A 22906-nucleotide genomic window follows, 5' to 3' on the forward strand; every position below is an offset into this window, starting at 1 on the left:
TCGCTCGGATGCCGATTATTATTATCTGTTGTTTATTGTATAAATCTTTAAAGCGTTGTTGTACGAAATTTATTTCGAATAATGTAATCACGTTCGGTGTATCAATTTTACAATGATTTCACACCAACCAACTATATGTGTATATAAAATGATAGAATATTTTGTTAATAAACAATCATAAATCAATAAACTGTGATAAAATAAACAAATGTGTGGGACATTTTTAAACCTGGAAAACTGTCGTGGCGAAAAAATATCAACGTCACTTCCTCTTACCATAAACTATATAAAGTAGTGTTCCCTTATTTAAACTTTAACAAAGCTAATGGAATAATCTATTTTCTTGTGATATGCCCCTGTTTGGATCATCAAACCGTAATTTGAGGAACATCGTGCTAGGCGATGATAGTAGAATTAACATTATCCAGAATAGCCTCGAAAATGGCCAATTTATTGGCACTAGCTTCGCTTCAAGACATTCAACGTTAGATCATAAATCTACATGTTTGAAGGAATTGCAGGCTACGTAATTGAGAACTTGTATGATTGGAAGTTGATGGATAGTCTTCTAGTGCCAAGAACGCGAGATACAGTCACGAATTTAACGAAATATTCCATTCTGTCGAGTAAAAATATAGACATTTTACCTCTGAATTTTTCGTAAATATGTACATTCGAAATATTAACAAAGTTACAAAGTAGAAAACGACCTCGAATGAAATTATATTTTGGAAAATAGTATATGTATAATAGTATAATAATTATCACTCTGTATCTTGCACGATGTTCCCACAATAAAATTGCAAAAAATCCACACAACTTTATTTAACGAAAATCGATCTTTAAGACCTGCAATTTACATGGTACTTATAGTATAATGTTTGGATGGCACAACACACGAGGCGGGAAAGCACAGAAACGGATGAAATGCTTTTAAAGTTTATTTTTATTTAAACTTCCACATTGTTCGCATTACCTTTTAAACATTATACGTATATCTTCGACAATAGTAAAATATTCATAAATAATAATAATAATCGTTACAATGCTTACATACTCTAAGCATTCTCGTGTTATAGTCTTTTAATGTAGTACACCTAAAAACTAACACATACATAAGTTATTGTTTAAAGATCGCTTTACGTTCGCGTTTAATCGTTCGATAGAATTTTGTGCACAAGTATGCGATGTGTTAATTACTTTCGTGTGTGTCTGTTATTATTTATTTATTTATTTTTTTTTTTTTTTTTATTTTCTTCTCTTCGTGCCTCTCACGAAACGATATCTAAAGATACACTTTCAAAGGCAATGCGTGTTTCTGAAAAAATATTTGTGTTACTTCTAAAAAGGAAGTATCAAAGCGTCGTAAAAGCTGGTCGTACCAAAAGGAAAAATAATTTATCAAACATCTGTTTCTCAACTACTCGCACGACGTACAGGCGCCGTTCAAGACCTTAACGATCACAATTATTTATCTATTTTCCGTCGACCGTAGATCGTAACAGGGCGGTCTTTCAAACCGATTCCGCAATTTGATTCGCTGCTGGTAGAGGTTCGATCGATTAACGACAACCATGAAAACACGTGTACTTCGAAGAACCGTCGAAGCGACAAAGCTGATCGAAAAAAAAAAAGAAACACTGCGTATATCAAACACACACCTATACGTTTAAAGTTTTATACAAAATTAGGCGTTTTGTCGCGTGGTTGTCGAACACCGTTTACCGCGACGTCCTACGGACTCCTATACTTTATTTTTTGTTTTCCGTCCTTCGAACAAACGATTCGTTTGAAATTTGATTATCCTTCGTGACGCTTTGGCGCGACGCCAATCGAAATCAACTCCCCCTCCAGCTTAAACATTTCACCGGAAGGAAACCGACCGACGCGATCTTTCACCTTTCGAGACGAATACAAAATGGCCAGCGAATCCTTTCGATTCGCGATACGGACGCTACATTCACGGACACTGATGTTCCGCATAAATATCTATTCGCGAGTTCTGTCGCGTTAAATACGGAATCTGACCGGAAATACGTGAATCTAGCGTTAATTACTCGCGAGGGTGTCTGTTGGAGTTAATTTCGCGAGCGTCGACGGTCTCCAAATCGTTCTCATCTGGCAGAGGACTCGGGGAGGATGAACTTTCGTGGCTGAGCGGGGAAGGGACGTTGATAAAAATCGGATACCACAAGTGGAAAGATTTGGAAGAGAACAAGAGAGTCGTTGAAGGAAAAGAGAAGAAAAAAAAAAGGTAAACTTACGGGAATCGACGTCAGGGACAGGAAGGAGCGATCCGACGGACGCACGAATAATGGAATTTCAGGGAAGATATCGAGGATTGGTATCGTGCGTACGTCCAGGTAAATTGTGCTTCTTTTTTTTTCTTTTACTGGTGCGCGATCGGGATGAGTTTCTCGCCCTGGCCGATCGCCGGAAGTGGAGCCTCGACGGTCAACACGCCGTCCTTGCTCAGCGAGGACTTGATGGTCTCTGGGTTGGTTCCTTTCGGCAACAAGAACTCACGATTGTACTCCCTGTACACCGATTTGCTCTCCGTTTTCTCCTCGTGCTTCGCGTGGACCTGGACAAACCAACACAAAACCGTTTTAGTTTTATTTACTCGACGGGATGGACGTAAATTACTATCTGAATCACACGATCGAATAGAAGCTTATTTGAATAAATGTTTAATCGAATAAAATTGTTACGAAGAAACTGAAAGTCCAACTCGTTATATTTTAGGCTTCAAAGGGGTTCTGAATCTGTATAGTGTGGATTGAAAAGATAATCGATGTAGGATTTAACTATTTTCCGGGGAAATTCACCGATTTTCGTGCGCGTATATGCCAAGACAAGGCCGCGGATTTAGGTCGTCGCTTCGATTAAGTGTCCGTATTAATAAATCAGCTGGGACAGGCTCGTTTCTGTGATCACGCGAACCCAGTGCTGAAAAGTCGATCGAGTCTAGCCCGTGGTCAAGCCACACGATAACCAACGCTGGTATTGGTTTCAGCAACGATGTTCTGTTCGAACAGTAACCATAATTTTATTTGCAAACTGAATCCGAGACTTTTCGAGTCATACATATTTACGAACACCGATAAGTCGAAACGGTTGCAAAATATATTGCAGTGAAAACACCGTCCTATCTTTACGATAAAACGTCGAATCGGTAACGCTGACGTCTCATTCTAAAATAAATATCGTATCAATTATAATAATGACACATCTTTATTATGTAAAACGCGATACGCGATAGCAGATATAAATACGGTCACCGCCGTTGCTAATAAATATATTAGAGGTAATAAGGCGAAATATTAAGTTCGTATCTAGATCGTACGCCGTATCGAGTCGATTAATGGCCACGTCTGCGCGGAACTTAATGTTTTATTGATGGCACAGATCTAGAACGATATAAAACGCGGAAAACGAAAGTCATTGCGCGAAGAAGAGACCATAAAGTAGCCGTACTAGAAATAGGAAGACGACTCTGTTGACCTAATTCTCTGTTCGATGAAAAGGATCGAATGCTCGAAGTTGATAGAGTCGTATTCTAGCTTTTACTCGTTTTTATAGATATCCTCTACAAAAAAAACGAGGGTGGAATTCCAATGTGCATTTGCACGCATTAACCGAGTCTTGAAAATATCAAATAAGTAGATACGTACGAGATCCAAGATAATTATCTAATTTGTTTATGAGAGCTGCGGTCGCTACTTGAGATCTTCAAAGGTAATCGATGCGACTTCTATTATTAATCATTTACTATTAATACTCCGCGTAAAGATGTCGGTCGACCTTGTTAACGTTAGATCGGTATCGTTGAAAAATTATATTCCGTTGTAATTTTGTTTACAAACTTTGGGGTCTACGTTTATATTATCAGCAACACAAGTTGCATTTGTGAAGAGTACGATTTCGATGGAGCACCCCGGGAAATAGGGGTGACCGCGAAGGGGTGATAGCGACTGTATCTCGTAAAGTGACGCAAACATTCTAGGAAAGTAGGTTATGGGGACCAGCGATAAAGTCGGAACACGACAGTGTTTTACGAGTCTCGTTACGTGGAACTGCTATCAGTCGGGGTTGGAGACGACCGGGAAGGAGGGTGAAATAATAATACAACGAAAATGACGACGGAAGGGCGCCACGGATTCGAGGGAATCGATTCCCGAAAATTGCACTTCTTTCCAGTTTGTTGTTCGACGTTCCCATTCGCCCTTTCCACTCTTCCTTGGCTGAGTTTAATTTCGGAAAAATACCGTCGATCGACTCGACGATTCCCACTAAAAATTTTCGTTGAAAGAATTTACTTTTCAACTTTTGTCAGGTTTAACGTCGGCGGATGGAAGTAAACCGATATAATTTATCTCCGAAAAAAATGGACTCGCGGTGACGAAAGTGATCGATCAATGGATGGATCAGAGTACTCTTGCTCGAGCAATTAGCGATCCAACCTTCGTTAATTCTCGGTACAGACTCTCTGCTCGCGTGTCAATCTCGAGAGACGAGTAGTTTTGAAATAACGCTATCGTTGAAATTAGCTTGCCACCTGTTACGATACATCGACGACAATATTGCCAAACGTTTGCAACTATGTCGACGGCCAACGTTTCATCATCCCTCTGGCGACCGAGCCAACGATACTCGATACTCGATACCCGAATAAATTTTCCAAATAATTCTCATATTATTCTTATCTCTCGCTCGAAGCTTCGAGGATTCCAGATAAACTTGGTTTAATTCAACAATTGAACAAAGCTGCAAAAAGCAGTTACAAACGTGCTGTTCCAAGTTTGTTCCAGTTTCAAAAGAAACGAAACTCAATTAAAGAACAATTGGACGAGAACGAAGCCTCGTCGTTCGTGCCAAAAGAATACCGTTCGAAAAATGGTAATTAAATTCCCGTCAAAAGCCAGGCCAGTTCCAGCCAAATTGTCGATAATTATCGCCAATTTGCGTATCGTCGAGCGATCGTCCGACGTTGTTTCGAGTTCCTGGAACACCAGGGGTTCGCGTGATCCGTCCCCGACTCCGTTGGCGTTCGTTCTGCGTCGTGGAACACTTTTTAGATACTATCAATGAGTCCGAGGGGCTCCGGCTCGAATATACATGAGCTCCGCCATGTTGGAGCTCGCCAAAGCTGCTTTAAAATCGTTGTACGAGTCGAAAAAATAATTGAAGCGGGTGTATATTTGCTCGGGCACGCTTGGTATCGAAATTTGCGAACGTCGATTTGCAAAATCGGGCAGCGGCTAGCCAGGCTTAGGCGACCAGACGCATTAAAAATAGATATTGCATCAGCCGGAGCCGGCTAGCGTCGAGTAGCCATTCGATGGCATGCAAATAGTAACGCGGCAGGTAGTTTCTTACGGGATTTCGTATAAATTGAATCTCGTTACCGGGACGGTTGCGTCACGACGATGCAGAGAGCCTGATCGTCGACTGGTGTCATCGACGTATTTAGAAACCGTATGGTCAAACAACTTCGAACAGCCTCGAGTATCGACTATCAGATCGACCATCTACGCTCGTTCTCGCGATAACGGAAGTTGCGACCGCGGATACGCGATCACGCTGCTCGTATTGGAACCTGACGCTGACTTCCACTCACGGTTAAATTATAGTAGATTCCATAAAATTCGCTTGGACTTTGTGGCCTTCGATGGGCACGCGGCCATAATCGCTGTCGTCGATATGTCAATGACTGTCGCGTTCAAACCCTTCCGGATGATTTCCAATCGTACTGCATGCATCCCTGTAATTCCTCGAGAGTTTGTACCAACCGGCTGCCTGGCATTCGTTCGAACGGTTCTCGCGTCTGTTTTATAATTGCTCGGCATAATTCGCGTGCTGTGACCGATACTGGCTCCAAGAAACAAAAGTTCAACCCTTCCTCTTACGACTTTGCAAGCTTAATTCGCGGAGGTGCATAAGTCTGCGATCGCGGATATTGTTCTAGGAGCAATTTAAACGTTTTCAGCATTGCGTAACGCGCGGGGCACTCGATTCGTAAGACGTTCCGCGATTTTTCGCAAGGTTAAGGCCAGATTATTTGGTTCGTTGGCAAGCGGACGACGCCGCGGACAGATCGGTCGAACTGGTCCAAGAACGAGAGCACCGCGACGCGTCGACACCGAAGCGCCGAGGACACCGAAACGCAGCTCATTAGCGTCGTTTGCGTAACGCAATTAGCGCGATCGGCCTCGCCCACCCCTCGAACTAGGCTTTTCGCGCGTTCATCTGGGCGCGGTCGAACCGTATCCTGCACCTGCATTTTTTCACGACTAACTTATTTCGTCACGCTTCGCGAATCCTCCGAGACACACAACCTTCCCTCCTTGGTTCGAATCTATTTCCAGAGACTCGTTTTACGATAAATTTCTGTTTTTTTAAGTAATTTCTCCGACAACGCAAAAAAAAAATTCTATTATCCACATATAGCTACTGAAAATTTTAATAAACTATATTACTTACAAAAATACTTATCATATTTTCAGTATGCACATGTTGAAGGAATTCTATTTCATTAAAATCATCGTATAGGAAAGTTTTAAGAAAAATGCTCCGTCGTTAATGTGTTAACAAGCACAGGTTCTTGATCTCTTACAAAAATATTTCAACATTAGGAGAGGATCTTATGTTTCCGGAAGTTGGTTGGAAGAAGAATTTTGAATGGAATTCAAATATAACGAGGTAAAGTGGAATACAATGAGCCACCAGGCATTTAATGGGGAACGTTCGTTCCATTGTCACGCTTCTCTGTTTAGAGGATCCCCAGAAGAATAACTGTCCAGAAAATTTTGCATGCCACTGGACGTGGAATAATTTTCTGCGAGCCACTGGATCCAAACGTAACGATCGATGCCAATTCGTATTGTCAGTAGTTTGAAAGAGTACGGACGAGGTCTGTGAGCTAATCGGCCGTGTCTCGTGAATGGAGAATATTTCTATTCGAATAAAATATGTCCAGCTCTAAAAGAGTTTCAAGTTTGAGAAACACTGGTGAAACATGTACCGAAAAATCAGGATTTTTTACGAGCGGGGAACAGGTTAATGGTAAAGCGACCGTAGAATCGCGGTTTTCACGCGACAATAAGACCCCAGAGGGAGAGAAGCTGCGGTCTGCAGATGGGAGAGACTTTTTCGTCTCATCCTCGAGAAGAGGAAGATTGCGTTACGGTCGAGAGGCAGGAAGAAAAAGGCGCGAGATTCGCGCGCAACGCCGCGAAAGACAGGATATATGCGTGTAAATGGAACGTATTGTAGCCGATAATGCGGTTTCGCAAACGTCTTTTCCGAGAGAGTATCGCGCTCCGCTTGGGAACACGAGCCGTACGGAATAAGCGCGAAAGCGCGATCTCGACGTCTCGACGGCGATTAACGAGTTCACGCGGAAAGAGAGCATTAAAATAATCCCCTGGATAAGTGGTTCCTGTCTCGTGATCGCGTTTCTAGAAAATTCTCGGGTTCTCCTTGGGTGTTTCGAGAAATAGAAAGCATTGTAAACAAAAATTTTTTACAATTGGCATTTATTTTCGACGCCCCCAAGAGGGTCAACCCTTTGCACTCCACCGTAACAAGTTTCGTTTATAACGCAAAGCCACGTCGCAAAAATTCCGATTGATAAAGACTCTGGGAGTGGAAGAGGGTTAAATTCCGAGGGGATGCGAGGCCCTTGCGTCGCAGAGGGGTTAACACGGCGGATTCGAGTCGTTCTGGACAGTTACGAGGTCTCGAGAGCAGCAACAGCCTATCTTTTGTTCCCCTGCGAGTACCATCCGTGCGAATCGATACCTCGAGGAGACGAAGAGAGAGCAGCGGTGGATTTCTTCGACCCGGAGCGTATTCCGTCTGGTTCAGGGCGACCGAGGAAACGCGCTGGGTCTCTCCTCCGGGGTGGCGTGCCCGGGATATCGATCGTGCTTCGCCCGTAAAAGACCAAAAGCAAAGCGAGCGAGCAAGCACGAGCAACCGGAGCGCCACAGGTAACCCTAGACAGAGGGAAACACACGGAGGGAAATGGCAGCCCGAAGGGAGCCACCGATGGACGAGCTCTGACACGCTGCTGCCGGTAACTCAACTCTGACTAGAATCTAAGCTTTCCATCTGGATATCGTCTTACCAGGCCGCGAGGATTACGCAAAACTGTGGAACCGGCTCTAACGACATCCGATCATCGAATTCAGAGGCGTCCAGCATCTCCTGGAGGCTTCCGTCCTTGGCCTAGGGCACTGATTCTCAACCGTCTTAACGTTAGACTAGCGTTCATTGTGCCAAAGGAACGTTTTCTTGTCAGAGTTTATATTATAATCTATATAAATATAGTCATTAAATGGTCGCGTTACCGCCTCTGCTGCTTTCCGCGGTCGTAAAACAAACTCGTCGAATCGTCCGGAGCTTTCGAAAGTCAATTAAAGCGTAGCGTGTAACGCGAGACTCCTTTCCGGACCGCCTAATGGCGTACTCTCCTTGACCGAAAAAGGAAAGCCCGCGCGACGCGTCGTGTTTTCATAACAGCCTCATCCGCGACCCAAATTTTGCCGCCAAACGGAGAAACCGAAAAAAGACCGACGTTTCTCTTTTCGTCAAAGAGTTCGTTCTGCGTAAATAAATGGAAGAAACATCTCGTATCGAAATTGCTAGATAAATGGAGAGAACTCTAACAGCGTACCAAATGACGATCGAGAGAGGTTTTATCGATCGATGAATAACAATACAAGAGGCGGTGCTCGAGTGGCAAACACACCTGTAGCCGTTAAGTAGCCATAAGTCCATAGATCAAACCGCGCTCGATGGCCATTAAAACTCGTTCGTTCCTCGAGGGCGACCCGGTTACCCCAAACGGGCAAACGTGCGAACGTTTCGCAACCGCGTGCCCTCGAAGCGGCCGCTCGTTTGAATAAAACCACCGAACGAAACCGGTCCCTGCTCCTATTTATCCGTCCGAGTACTTTATCGAGCAACCATGACGTCACCGAACCCGCGGCTAACTCGCACAATGAGCCGGAGATAGCGTTCCCCGGTCTGTTGCTCATCCTTCGGAACGCGTCCTTGAAGCAACCCTTTAAGGACCGCCGATATTACGAACAACCGTCCGACCTGAATTCTCCGAGGACCTTGACCACGATCGAAGCGCACGCGGACAACCTGTTTCGAGCGACCGTTCTTTAAAATTCCGCTCGCGCGGGGGACCGGTTAAGGATGATCGCGCCATCGAACAACGAACAGTTGAAAACGTTGATATAGTAGAATTCTAAATATTCTAAGATTTTGTAAAATCACGATTTTATATCCCGCGAAAGGAGATACGAAACACGAGCTTGCATCGACGTGGCAGTACGAAGGAGTAAATAAAAGTCTCTTAACCGCATTGTTTGGCGATTCGAGCGGTAAAAAAAAAGCAACGAAGGTTTATCGGAGACAGACAGGTCTCGTTTAGCGGGTAAATCGGAATAAAGCAGTCGCTGTTCCGTGGGTGTACAGGGATCCGCTGCTTTGATCTTTCTTCCATTACGCTGTGCAGACGCGGTGCAACGACCCCGTCCTACGGATTTTTCTAACGCGATCGTTGAAAGCTTCGGCGGCTAGTTTCCCTGTTTCCGCGAGTCTTTCATCCCATCTGCGTTCTTCCGTCGGGTTCCCCTCTCGATGGAGATCTTTGACGCCTCTCGGTACCGGAGGATCAAAGCGCGTCGCGCGAATTCCAAAAAGAAACGCGAAACGAGAGAAGTCGTATCGCGAGAATCGTAAGGAATCCGAGCATTCCTAGTTGCCGCGTACGGAGGATCCACAATGGCCGACACATTATTCCAAGCCGTCGCGGTATGACGAGCCATGAACTTATTTTCGTCGCTGGTTATTTCCGTCGACGGGTCGACGGGAACGCCTGGCCAGAGAAGTAACATGAACGCGCGCACGCACGCTTCGGAGAAAATTCTGCTACCGACTTCCTGCGCGAATTTTCTCGGCCGTGGATCAACGATAAACTTCCACCCCTTATCGGCACAACCGAAATTAAATAGCACAGGTGTGGGAAATGTAACTAAATCGTGCGTCGAATCCTACCCGGTTAGGATTGGAAGACGATTTGGATCTCCTCGAGGTTGGTACACCCAGGGGGAGTCCCAACGGTGCAACTTGCAGTACGCTTAATTACGAAGACGCGAGACGCTTTTAAATAACGAGAATTACACCGAGTTACACCGCTTCGGCCGGTGGAGCCGACTTCCTGCCGGGAAGTGACGTAACAAGAGCAATTAGAATGTTCCACATCGTTCGTAGAGTGCTCAGAGTGCCGGCAAACCGGCAGAAAGTTCTGAACCGCTGCTTCCTGTTCGCCGTTCCTCGCGCGACATACAAGGGATACTCTGCATCCTCGAAATAGATGTTAACGAACAAGCGCCGAAGAGTAACCATGTCTCTTGTCAACGATAGGACCAGCGTGCAAAATGAAACGCTGGGGACCGTACAAAAGGAGCACAGAGTTTTCTCCATCGTCTGCCTTGCTATAACGCTATCGTAGAAATGTATTTTCGTGTATCGAACGCGTACACGAAAGAATGTTATAAGTTATGAATGCAAGACACGGAGCAGAGATTGTTTCTGGTCGTGTTCCAAGTTGCTGAAGAGGTCGATAGGATCATTTAGCATATTGACACGTACATATGTTCCGACGATTAATTCATCTAAGTCTGCTATGTAGCGCACCATGCATGCTGTCTCGGATTTCATGATACGGTACCAGAATATCTGGGCACGCCGTTTGACATAGCATTGTCACGCGTATATACGAACGAAACGTTAAACGTCTATTTTATTCTCTGATGTCTCCTTTAAAAATAACTGAAATTTTGAAGGCAAGCTTTATCGTTTAGGATCGAAACTTTTGGCGAAGATACGCGTTGGACTTTCGGGCAAGTTACTCTCTCCGAGACAATGGCCAAGGTCGACGATTGTGCAAAGAAACGTCCGAAAAGCCGAAACTGACGATGGGACGTTAACGCGAACCGCGGCGCCGATTGCGTAAAAAGGTGGACCAGATTCGCGTGCTGCCAAGTTGTGCAACGAATATTCTCGACAGCGAAATATACGCCCGATGAGTCAGGCTCGATAATTTCACGTTTTGTCACGGGCGAAGAAGAAAGTCGCCAATTGTCTCCTCGTCCCGATTAAACGACGCGCGGTGGAGCATTCGCGTCCTTAAAAATTCTAGACCTTAGCCCTACGACCTCCTGATCCGAAGATCAAGATCTCTCTCTATCCACCGCTACCAGAAAAGGTTATTAGACCCGGAATAACTAGCCTTAGTTATCCGAGTCATAAAACGAACGGGTCTTGGCGAGACCTGGTTGACCTCAACGTGCAATGGCTATTAGGATTTTTCCTCTACGATCTTTTTTACCGATACAGCCTACAGATCGCTTCCCTCACACAGAGAATGCAGCTATTTTGAGCCTAGCTGTTTCCAGATTCGTCGTTCAAGTTTGCTTGTAAAATGCTATATTATACACGAAGGAGTTTCTCTAACGAGCAAAAGTAGATTTCTATTCGAACGAAATCGTGTTGCATCTACCGTGTGCAATATAAACGCCGGTCTCTTTGATCGTCTATTATTCGAACAGAATTTAGCCTATTTCTAAGGCACTTAGTCATGGGCCTAGATTGAACGCGTTCGATGGAAAGCTCTGGTTTAACGCGGGGACTATCTTTCTTGGCAACGAATTCTCACGCACGGAAATAACACGGTGCCGCGAATTCTTCCAATAAATTCACAGTCTGTTCGAGTCTTCGGGGCGTCGAAAACTCGGTTTAATTTAGGCTACGAGACATTTCTATGGAACTATTTGGAACCTTTTCTTATTCAATTTTTATACCATTTAATTCGTCATACTGAAGAGCTGGATCTTCAGGCCTGCTAGGATCGACTAGTTTCCCTTCTAGTAAAATGTACTCACCAGCAGCTTGTTGTCCACAGTTTTGACGACGATCTCTTCCGGTGTGTACTGGGAGACGTCGAATCGAAGCTTCAGCATCTTGTTGTCGCCTTCATCTTGAATGAGGGGGCTGTTGAGGCCATCCAGCCAGGCGGAATCGTGCTGCGGGCTCAGAGAACTGCTGTTCTGGGTGCTCTGCGTGGTGGTGCTGAAAGGACAACGATCAACGATTATCGACCGGCTCCTCGATCTTAGGGCACACTTTGCGTGGACGAATGCGTTCGAACGATGAACGAGAAAAAGAAAAAAAAAAAACAAAGACAAATGTGCGTATTGGCGACGATGACTGCGTGTGATCGGGAAACAATACAAATGAGAAAAGAAGCGTCTCGACAAAGACTCGTTTCGCCTACGGGGTGACCTGGGTGCACGGTTCGAGAGAGGCCTCACCTACCGGGTGATGATGCAACGAACAAGGAACGCAACATAGACAGAAACTGGTCACGGATGGAGGGACTAAAGTCGTGCGCATCTACTTAACGGGTAAACTCTACCGGTGCTTGTGCATTTGTTAGCTTAAATGCTAGCGTGCCGTGTTTGTGGTTTTTCGCTCCGACGTTCGCTCGCAAAAACGATACTGCAAACCAAGCGTCGCTAGCTAGGGGGTTAATTGCTGTCGGCGAACATCGTGAAACAACATACATACTAATATATTCCCATTACCTTTTACGGAGCGCTTATTCGTGTCGTGTCTTGCGGTTAGCGGGTGAGAGAGAAATAGGTAGGAAGTGACGAGAGTTACCGTATTGGCATGAACGTTTCGCGCGCGTTACTCGTCGCCGGATCCTCGACGATTCGCTTCGTTCGTTTCAAGTGACAAAAATTCCCGTCGATCTCCGGCGACGTTAACGCGCGCTGTTTTACGAAATATGTATGCAAAGTGTGAGAGATACGATAGAGGTGGGCGGGAACTCGAGATTCCGAGTTTCATTCGATCTTTGTTGGCTGGAATCTCGAAAGCTGGATGACTTGAATTTTTGTCTTGGAAATTTGACTAGCTCGATTTATACGTTTGAGTAAAGTTATAAACTTGGAGAACCCAGACGTTGCATAGTTTCGGAGTTTGGAGTGCCCGACCACCGCTAGAAAACAAAATGGGCGTCTCTATCGAGGTTCTAGCTAAACGAAGGTCTCCCGAACAGAGTTGTCCGGACACTGAGAGGGTTTCTGTGGTTTTTTTTTTTTACAGTGGCATCACCTTTTGAAGCTGTCGAATGCGGACCGCTTTGGCGGTGCTGCAGAGTTAACCTTGTCCCAACCTGCGGTCTTCGAGGTCGTCGACGTACTGTGTTCGGTGCTGCTCGATTGATGCCGACTTCAAGTTAGTCACCAACGTGCCAATGCAGAGAGCCAATCAGAAGGCGGGACAGAAGTCGAGCAGGGGGGAACAGGGGTCATTATTATTTTTGTTAACTTCGGTGGTTAGTTTCTTTCGTGCCGCTTCCGCTTCCGTCAGCGGCCGTGTTAAGTCGCTAACACTCTTTCGGAAAATTTCTAACGTTTCTTGGCGACAAACCGACCGGCCAAACGACTGTTTGCCTCTGGAAACAAGAAGTCGAATTTGTCGAAAAAAATACCAACGAACGTGTGTACGGGACGTCTCGAAACAGGGGCTCGAAAACTGTTATAGAAACTTTAATTTCAGCATCCTGTACGAGTTTGTCGCCAAGGAACTTAGCATACAAGAGGTGTTCCAAAGAAGGTCCATTCCCAGGATAAAGTTAAAGAGCTTTCTCCGTATGTACATGTAAGAGAGGCATAAAAGTAGCACCGGAAGTTACATCCCCGCCAGTTACTCGGAAAATTGTTTGAAGTATCTGTCAGAATACATATGGCACTCTTATTTAGAACATCTGTGCTTTTATTTGCTCGTTGAATCACGGGGCGACGTAAGACTACAAACTTTTTCTACTACGAATTTAACAGCGAGTTTCGCCGAGCTCAAAGTCTGGGTACTCGCGATGGAAAGCTAGAAAATTAATTGCGTAGCGTTACGTCGCTCGGTAATTCGGTAATTAAGTAGGCTAAAACCAAGTGTCCGTATCATGCCAATCAGCAGCAAGAATTACTCTGGTAAGCCAACAATCGAAAGTCGTTCTTGGAAACGCAAACAAAATCCGGTTAAAAAACTGTACGCTGCCGTTGAGAAAACCAAATTAACGCGTTCGTCTTATTAGCGAATCGTATTTCAATTTACAGAGCTTGCTAATGCAGAGAGCGGACATAAAAACACCGTTTATTAATTAAAGCGCGACGTATAGTAAAACAACACGAAACATTTACATCCGAGATAGGGGAATCCATTTCTGATTGCTTCGTCCAATCTCGGAGTGGTTCGTTATCGATCGATGCTGTGCTAATTACTCCGGTTTAATCGATATCGTAGCGATCCTCGTCTCGTCGCGTACCAATTTATCACCAATGCGGCCCGACACCGTCCTCGTTATTTATAGCGACTAAATGTCAGCACAGTGCAAGTTTCATAAAACCGATAACCGGAAGTCACGGCTCTTCTTCGAGGAGGTCACAGACCCGGAGGATTCTAAAATAGAGCGCACCCGGCTGCGACGCCGCATCAGGCTCGAGAATTATCCCTCCGGACTCGTTATATCCTTGCGTATAAGCCACGCGTGTCGTCTGTTTTACGAAACTTGGTAATTTTCTGTCGTCAAAATCAATCCTAACACTGATAATTATTTATCGTTAAATCGATGACTCGAATACCAAGTGAAAGCAAGCACTAGAATATATTTATTAACGAAACGAGTAATAAACTAGAGCGTTTTTTTAGAGGAATACCAAAAAGGAAATGAAATACGCCAGTGATCGAAAGAGAAGTACGCGAAGAAAGATATTAATATCCAGGAAAAATATTTCGCCGAACGCTATCACGCGATGCAACTCGTTTCGAGTCGTAAAAGGAAAATGAGATACGATGGGTTGCGAGTCGACGAACAGTAAGAACGACGAGACGATCGAAAAAGAGAACAATAATCCTATGTGTGTTGAATGCTCTAAATAGAATGCACGGTTATTAGTTTCGTTGAGGAAGAAATTAGCTCTCCGTGACGACAAAAAAGGAGGCAACGATGGCGGATCCGGGACAGGATGCGAGGCTGGTACCGCATTCTTCGATCGTCTAATTTAATATTCCCAAGCATATAGACGATAAACTGTTCCCGTTCCTGTTTATATTTCACGTTTCGATCGCTTTGGTTTATTATTGACGAGAAGCAAAGTATTCTAAAGAAGACTCTAGGTGAATGTACGCTGGCAGCAGACGCGTTAATAAATATCTAAGCGGACCTAGATGCAACAGACTATTATTATTTCTATTACACGCAACGAGTTCCAGAATCGACGAAGTAACCTGTCCACCAAGATAGAACTTCCTTAAAATTGATAAACCTAGAGCTCGAAACTGAAACGAGAAGAATCCTGTAGCAAAGGGTTGAAAATGGGGGTGCGTTCGCAAACATCCGTTTAACGTAACAGAAGAGGGGGGCGAACGAGAAGCCAGGCGGTTGGTCAGCGAAAAGAGGAACCAAAGAGAGGAAAAATTAAAAGAGGCTCTCTTCTCTTTAGGAGGCGCCTTTCACACGGAACAAAAGCCGAGCCATATCGGAGGAGATCGCGAGACGTCTGTCAAAATGTCTTTCAGAGTGAAACGCGCAGGAAGCGTCGTGGGAGAGAGGCATAGAAACGCGGCAGACAACAATTATCCTCGGCAGGAGAAAGGTCCTATTCGCGTCTCGAAGCCAGAAGAGGTCAACCATGCCGAGCAGGATCTCTCCTCCGTGAATCGTCGTGCTGGAAAGGCCACGGCGATACGTCACCGGGCTCTAGACGCGCGTTTCTATCGGGCTGTGTTCCTCCCTGTGACCGGGTTACAAAAGGTTTTACGCGTCGAGCGCTAGTCGAGATGGAAATCTCGTCGATTAAGAGGATATAACCTACTTCGGAGACTTTCAGTTCCGTGGTTCCATTCAAATTTTATTTCAGACCGATCCTGAACGCCAACCTCGCTACAATGGCCCGCCATTGCTACGCTTCTACGCTTTCTACGGTTGTACCAAGACCAAGATACCCGCCTACGCGTTTGCATTCGAGCAGTTTGCGAAGGGAGGACGGGGAAATCGATTTTTAATCGAGATTAAGCAAACATCGTGCACCCAGCGAAACTTTCATTGAACAGGGCTCCGTTTTCGAGTTGCGTATCGTGTAACAGGGTTCGTAGTCTCGCCGCGAGAACAAAGATAGGACGAAGGACATCCAATTTATCTCTGGCAAGGTTTCAAGGAACAGTGTATAAGTTTCGCGGTATGGAATGTAAATCGACGCGTACTTGGCCCAGAAAGCCGGCTCGGAAAGAAATCAATGACTGGCGCGATATAACGCCCGGCAATCGAGTGACTGGTAGACCTGCCCCTCGATTAGCCACGCAGCGAACGAGCAGTATGCAAATTTGTCGGTAAACTTTCGACTAATGCTCGGAAAGCCGATATCCTCGGCAGTCGAGCCACGTAATGGCAATTTTTCCATCAAACATCCACCGTTCGCCGATCATCATTCGAAACTGTCCATTTGTCGTCAAATTGATCCCGGAAATGATACATTAAGTTTCTATGAAACCTAAAACGAGCTTCATCCGAGGTGCACGCGAACGAATTTTCTTTCTAACAAGACACGGCGTATAGCTCGAACAGTTCGAATCGAAAGAATATAATAAAAAATCTTTGGTTCTCATCTTTCAGCCCATAATTGCTAGTAATCGTATTTTCTCGTTAGGAGCCGCGAACGGTTAACGGCAGTCAATCGCCTAATTCAATTACAAGCAGCGGGTCAAGCGCTGAAGCAACAGCTTACTCCGAGTCTAGACGAGCTAGTTATATCTACGAACGTTCCAAGAGTCTAATATTCTTTTCCCATTTTCCAAGAGCGCGAAGACACAGCCTGGATGCAAACTTTCGCAGTGATTCAGTTAATTAAAACAGCATTAGACATCGAGGTGGGCTGCTCGAAATGGTACCCTGGTCTATTAATCTCTGGTAGGAAAGTGCACGGTGCTTCGATGCACACCGAGTGTGAAACGGTGCGCTAATCGCCTCGAAACACGCCAGACAGGCTTAATCGTAAGTGGACGTAAATCTCGGCTGCGGGACTGCTCGCCTATAAAGTTTCGAGCATCAATTCGGCATGCTCGTACAGAGCGTAACGTGTTACACGCGACTCGGTAGATTAATTTCCTGCAACCAGTCGCGCGAAACGAGCGTCTTCCTATCGCCTCCGAGGATCGCGATCGAACATCGTCCGTTTCCATGAAACCCATTGCGTTCGATTAATTTCAAGGGTCACCGCTATAAATACGCGATCGCGACACCTTCGCGGAAAAATTACGCGCGATGTTTCGGCGCGTCGCGAGAGCCACGGAACCGAACGAAAAAAACGAAAAGTAACTTCGAAGCGACCGGCGGCGAGCTCTGACTCATCGCTCGTACGTTCGTTAGAAAACATTTTCGAAAGAAGCTCGCGGGAGAGCATTTATTTCGAACGATACTTGTCTATTTGCGGCGAGCCGTCCCTGAACGAGGATTGCGTCACCGCCCAGAGAGTCCTCGGACCTCGTAATGGTCCATATTCGCCTCCCACGGGTTTACCGACGATTCATGATCGACCCCGAGCACCTGCCCTGCTTTCCAAACGCGTTCACGCCGCTCGATAAAGCCGAGCTTCGAAACGCGATCGAGCACCGCGCCATTTTTCGAACCGAGATTCGAGACGCGAGGTCGAGAGCTCGAATTTCACTCGAAGTTTATCGAACGAGACTTGCGACTACACGGAAGACACGAATACACTGCGCAAGAGCAAAGCATGACACTGTATCGAATGGAATCATCGAAACGTTTCAAAAATTGATCGATCCTTGTCCGAAACCGTGCACGTTTACGCGCCATTCCTCCGCGTGCGTTTATAGGAGGCCTGGATGGAAGCCAGGAGCGATAAGCGATCATCCGCTGGACATTCAAAGAGTTTACGAATCGTCACCTACCTACGAAACTTGATCACCGTTTTGTGATCCGGTGGATAGAGATTCTCGTCGATGATCATTGTCGATCGGTCGAAGAACGAGGAAACGATTCGATGATACGTCGGAGGAGACCGTGAACGTTTTCCGTGTTGCTTTGAACGAGACGGAAAAATTACTGCGCAAAACTAGGCAGGATCAACGCAAGCTCCTCACCTTTTCCGCACGGTTCAATTGCAATTTAGTGCACGATCCCGAGTGGGGATTGTCGGACGCGTGCAACGTGTCACTGTCAAGGATACGTTTACGCAATAGGCGTTTATACGTCCAGCGTGTTTCTACTATCGGAGCACCCGTTGTTTCAACGATTCTTCCGACACGGGTGCCCCTGAACATGAAGTACCAAGTTAAACTAACACGGAAAATTCCAGACTTTCGGATCACCGATTTAACTGGTGAATCTCTCGTACGAAAATATACCTTCAAACTCAATATTTTTCGAGTCAATTACGTTCGATGTTTCTCGATAGATTTAATATCGCGGTCCAGTCGAGCAGAAATTATTTTTCAGTCTCGTTCGCATTCGTTTCTTGAAATTAATTATACCGTGCATCGAGAAACATCTTCTACCAAAGAGTACTAGTAATTTCTCGAATTCATTCACGGATGTACAAAGCTGCTCGATGACGCGATGCGTTCGACAAAGATTAGAGGAAGAAACGTGGTCCTTTGTCGGCGCAACAAGTTGCATTAAATGACGACCCATTACGCAATGCATCGGTCTGACTGACGATAGGCGTCGAACATTTACATAACGATCGTCACTCGCGGGACGAAAAATTGTTTCACGATCCGATGACTGACTCGTTTGATGCACCTTGTAATTGCGTGGCGTGCAATTTATCACTACGAGGCAACAATTTTTAACACCTTGCAATTGCAATGTTTATTGTTACTATCAGGCTAGGGTAAAGCTTCTCCCGTTTCGTATCTTTGTGTATTTTCAGTACAATAATAATAAATCTTCATTACACACAGATACACACTAGTAACGAGAGAAAGGAAGTCGTAAATGACGTAGAAATTCAGCTGCAGTGTAAAAAGACGACAATCAATCATATTATTAATACGCTAGCGAATATTCGATCGGAGAAAAGAGGCGGTCCCAGAAATTACGAAATTTCCCGTAAATTTTGCGCGTCCTGAATTTGCATTTGCCAAGAGGAACCCGAGAATTCGTAGAACTTGGTCGAGGCTGCCACGTACAACGCTTATTACGGACGATAAAATTTATTGAACAGAGGGGTGAACGTATCCCTCGGGTTAGATAAAGAAGATCCACAAAAATTTATGCCCGGGGGGAGAAAAGGTCTGCTCTTACTGTTTTTCCTCCCCGGAAACGCAAACACGGTCTCTTTGCTCCGATATTTCAAACGTGACTGTTCCACCAAAAAATTTGTTACCGGAAAATAAGCTTCGGAAAAAGGTTCCCCTGAGGGACGTTCTGTCGAGGTAATCGATTACAGAAAATACCAATTTTCGAATGGCCGTGCAATAAATCTAGAACGAACAGTCTATAATTAGTGGTTTGCGAGGAACGATATCCAAGTTCGAGCAGGCCTTCTGTTAAAATAACACGACTGTTGGGTTTCGCGATGTTGGCTTGCAAAAACCGTGGCACATGGCGCGCATTCGTTCGATCTGATGGACGAAAATTGTTCGATTCGCTCGTATTAAAAATAAAACCAACGTGCATATTGTATTTCAACGATTTTAACTTTGAAATAAAAACCGAATTCGATCGTAAGGTCGCGCGTGAAAGACAATTAGAGGTGTCCATGTTTATTCGAGCGAACGTTCAAGGTCCTCCATGGTGCGCATCCACGAATGCCAGAGAACGGATCGAGAAGAGCAGGTGCAAATTTTCGGGTCGACCGAAGGTTTGTTTTTCGTTTACCCCCTCCGTGCCCCCTAGCAAGAAATGCTAACAGGAGAGCTTCGAGGGGGCTCGTGCTGTTCGCACCGAACGCACTGACGAAACCTCTATAAATAGCGAGCACGTTACTGAAATACGTGAAACGAATATACATGTGTATGCACGCGTAAAAAAAAAAAAAAAAAACGAACAGAGACGTGACCTTAATTTACACCTACCTCGACCAACGAGCGATTTCATTATCTTACAATAATAAATACGTTCGCGCGAATACATTTCGCGCGCTGTCAGTGCCGCATTCCTTCTCTTTTCGTTTCTAACCCATAAACATATTCCCAGCCTTCGAAACCAATATAATTTCTTTAACCCACGAACTGGCACGCTCTTTCCCCGAAATTTTTATGAAATTCATCGACGTACTTAATCCGAATGTGTTTTAAAAATAACGAGCTACGTATTTCTTACAAGAAAATTCAAATTAGCGAATTTATCGCGAAATGGCAACGTTTAAAGGCGTACCATAACCTCGAATAACGTGACCAACGACAACACGAAAGAAATAGGGTTAAGTGTGCGATACCCGAGTGGGAGCCAAGGCAGCTAATCTGTTAACCCTTTGCACTCGGAATTCCACTTGTCCTAACACTGTACAAAACTATAACTGTAAAATGAGGAATTTTATATAAAATCTGTTTCCTTCTCACATCAAAAATATAACCTATTTCTTGAACAATTCTGTTCGTCTGATACTCGCGATTTAGGTTAAATGCTCGAAATTCGGGCCGAGTATAGTCAAGTACTCGAGTTTCAAGTTTGAGCACTCTACATATTCGATCGCTCGGCTCGGTTTAAATATTCGAACGAACTCTGTTCCATCGCCTACTCCGGATAGGTTGTGTTTACACCGGTCGTTGAAGCAACCGACACACTGTTATGCTAATTCGCGCTAAAAATCAACAGTCGTTGTGTAACCGCCGCAAGCATCGATTCGAGAAAAAAAAGAAAAAAAGTTGTGCGTCTCAAACTACGACTCGCGAAACATTGTTATACCTTTTGTGTTGCGAAACACACGTGTCGGCGATTGTTCAATTAATTCCGAGCGATCGATAATTTCCTTTCCGTATTAGCTTCACTCTCAAGATGACCTGCGATGACGTAATTAAAAGAAAGAAACAACGATACGTTTACGTAAGTAATCGAAGTCTATAACTTACAGGTTGAAACATTCGTGTAGCGATACTCGAGATTACATACGAAATTATCGTCGTGAGTTATGGTCGAGTCGATCGGCGATAAAATTGATTCGTTCTATCGGTCGGTACGGTATATAATCAGTTGCCCGAATCGATCACCGTAATCCACAGCACTTTTTAAATATTAATCTTTAAAATTGCGACGCATCAATGTAAATAACATTCCTTTCGTCGAAGCACAGCATCGATCGATATATTTCCATACGTGTTCGTCGATCGTGTCGATAAATATTGAACTTCAACAACAACACAGATAAACGTAAGATAAAAATTAAGAACAAAAGTGGTCGTGAATTAAAAACAGGCGTTTCTCAGTTCTGCAGCGTTAAAATATTAACTTAATCATAGCGGTGTTACATATCGATTATCTTTTGCCAGCATCTGCGATGAATTTTCGTATCCTAGGTATATACCGTTAACACGATACGTGTCTGGTTAAAATCGAAATACTATATCAACAAACATGTCCAGAACCTCGATAAAATAAAAACAATAAATAACAAAAAAGACTAGTACGTATTATAATAAGACGATCGACATGTACTTTCGTATAAAATATCTCCCGAACATTCTAACAATTTCCTAACCTATCGTCCTAATATTTCTCTAGTTTCTCGAATTTCAAATATTTAACTTTCGATACCGTAGTCATTGTCGTTGCAATGTTGAAATATTAACATCGATCAGTTACTTTAGCACAGTATCGAAGAATAGAATAATCCTATCTCAGAAATACATCGCAAACGCAATATCGTAAGAGTAATCGTGCCGGGTGTGCGCGCGTTAAAAGGTTAGGTGCGTCTGGGCACCAACGCCGGTAGTTATCGTACCTGGTGGTGCTCTTAAAGAAGTTGTTGCTTTCGCGGTTCATCAACTCGCTACGGAACCGTGACATCTCGTCCTCCATCTTTCTCATCTCGGCGTCGAAGCGTTCCCGTATGTTGGAAAACTCAGTGTCGATCACGCTGAAGTCACCAAGCTTGATGGGAATATTACGTTTGATACCACTGTCAGCCATGATTCTCTCTTCGACCACACTCGTGTCTCTTTCACCAAGCCACTAAAGAGGTATACTCTTTTTAAGCAATAGCACTGCTTACTTCGTGAACGATCGCTTGTGATAGCGGAATACTTTCTCGACACGTACAACCGTACTGCGCGCTGTCTTGCCTAAGAATGAGCGCGGCTCACCGGCTGCTCCTTAAATAGTCGCGACGCAATCGTCGAACCCTTCGTGGAAGTTCGGTGGTGCTCGGTCACCTTCGGCTGGACTCGTGTCCGTGCACGCGGTCCAAACCGGCTCCGATGTTTTACGAAATTCGATCGGATCTGGACAAAATTTCTTTAACGCGAATACTCTGATAAATAAATGCCGAAAATACCATGAATCGAATACACGATGAACGATGTATTTCGGTTTATTTTTTCCCCATCAATCGTCGATAAAATTAATGGAAACGAAATAATTAAACGATGACAGATCCGAGCGCTCTCAAATTAATGTCAGCCGAAATATTATTTTACTTAGTTACCTACATTATTAATAATACATGCATTACAGGATTGCCCCATTAATAAATAAATAAAGCATCTCATTATGGTACCTAATTGACTATAATTGATTGACTCTGTTATTAAGTTATTAAGGGTAGCAACTGAAATTGATAAAACTTAACGAAGATGACTCTCC

At 44.5% G+C, this 22906-nt stretch overlaps 1 protein-coding gene across 3 annotated transcripts; it reads right to left on the minus strand.

Annotated features, from left to right (window-relative positions):
• Positions 1-928: 928 nt before the first annotated feature.
• LOC143342359 (alpha-crystallin B chain) lies at positions 929-22405 on the minus strand. 3 transcript variants are annotated; one of them, XM_076766148.1, is made up of 4 exons: positions 22047-22405; positions 13201-13317; positions 11964-12150; positions 929-2584 (listed from the first exon to the last, which is right to left on the minus strand). In XM_076766148.1, the coding sequence occupies exons 1-4, from the start codon at positions 22232-22234 to the stop codon at positions 2390-2392; spliced, it is 687 nt and encodes a 228-aa protein (XP_076622263.1). In that variant the 5' UTR covers positions 22235-22405; the 3' UTR covers positions 929-2389. The 3 variants fall into 3 exon arrangements, with proteins under 3 accessions (XP_076622263.1, XP_076622279.1, XP_076622272.1); XM_076766164.1 differs by lacking the exon at positions 22047-22405 and adding an exon at positions 18052-18209; XM_076766157.1 differs by lacking the exon at positions 13201-13317 and having other exon boundaries at positions 22047-22402.
• Between the last annotated feature and the right edge of the window lie 501 nt (positions 22406-22906).

This window comes from Colletes latitarsis, chromosome 1 (assembly GCF_051014445.1).
Source record: "Colletes latitarsis isolate SP2378_abdomen chromosome 1, iyColLati1, whole genome shotgun sequence".
Taxonomy (NCBI): domain Eukaryota; kingdom Metazoa; phylum Arthropoda; class Insecta; order Hymenoptera; family Colletidae; genus Colletes; species Colletes latitarsis.

What these genes read in the sequence shown, in the direction of transcription:
- LOC143342359 (XM_076766148.1), bottom strand. Translation starts at nt 22,234, where the DNA reads ATGGCTGACAGTGGTATCAAACGTAATATTCCCATCAAGCTTGGTGAC. An exon ending in GCATTCGACAGCTTCAAAAG is followed by an intron (nt 12,151 to 13,200) that starts GTGATGCCACTG and finishes TTGTCCTTTCAG; the next exon opens with CACCACCACGCAGAGCACCC. An exon ending in CTGTGGACAACAAGCTGCTG is followed by an intron (nt 2,585 to 11,963) that starts GTGAGTACATTT and finishes TGGTTTGTCCAG; the next exon opens with GTCCACGCGAAGCACGAGGA.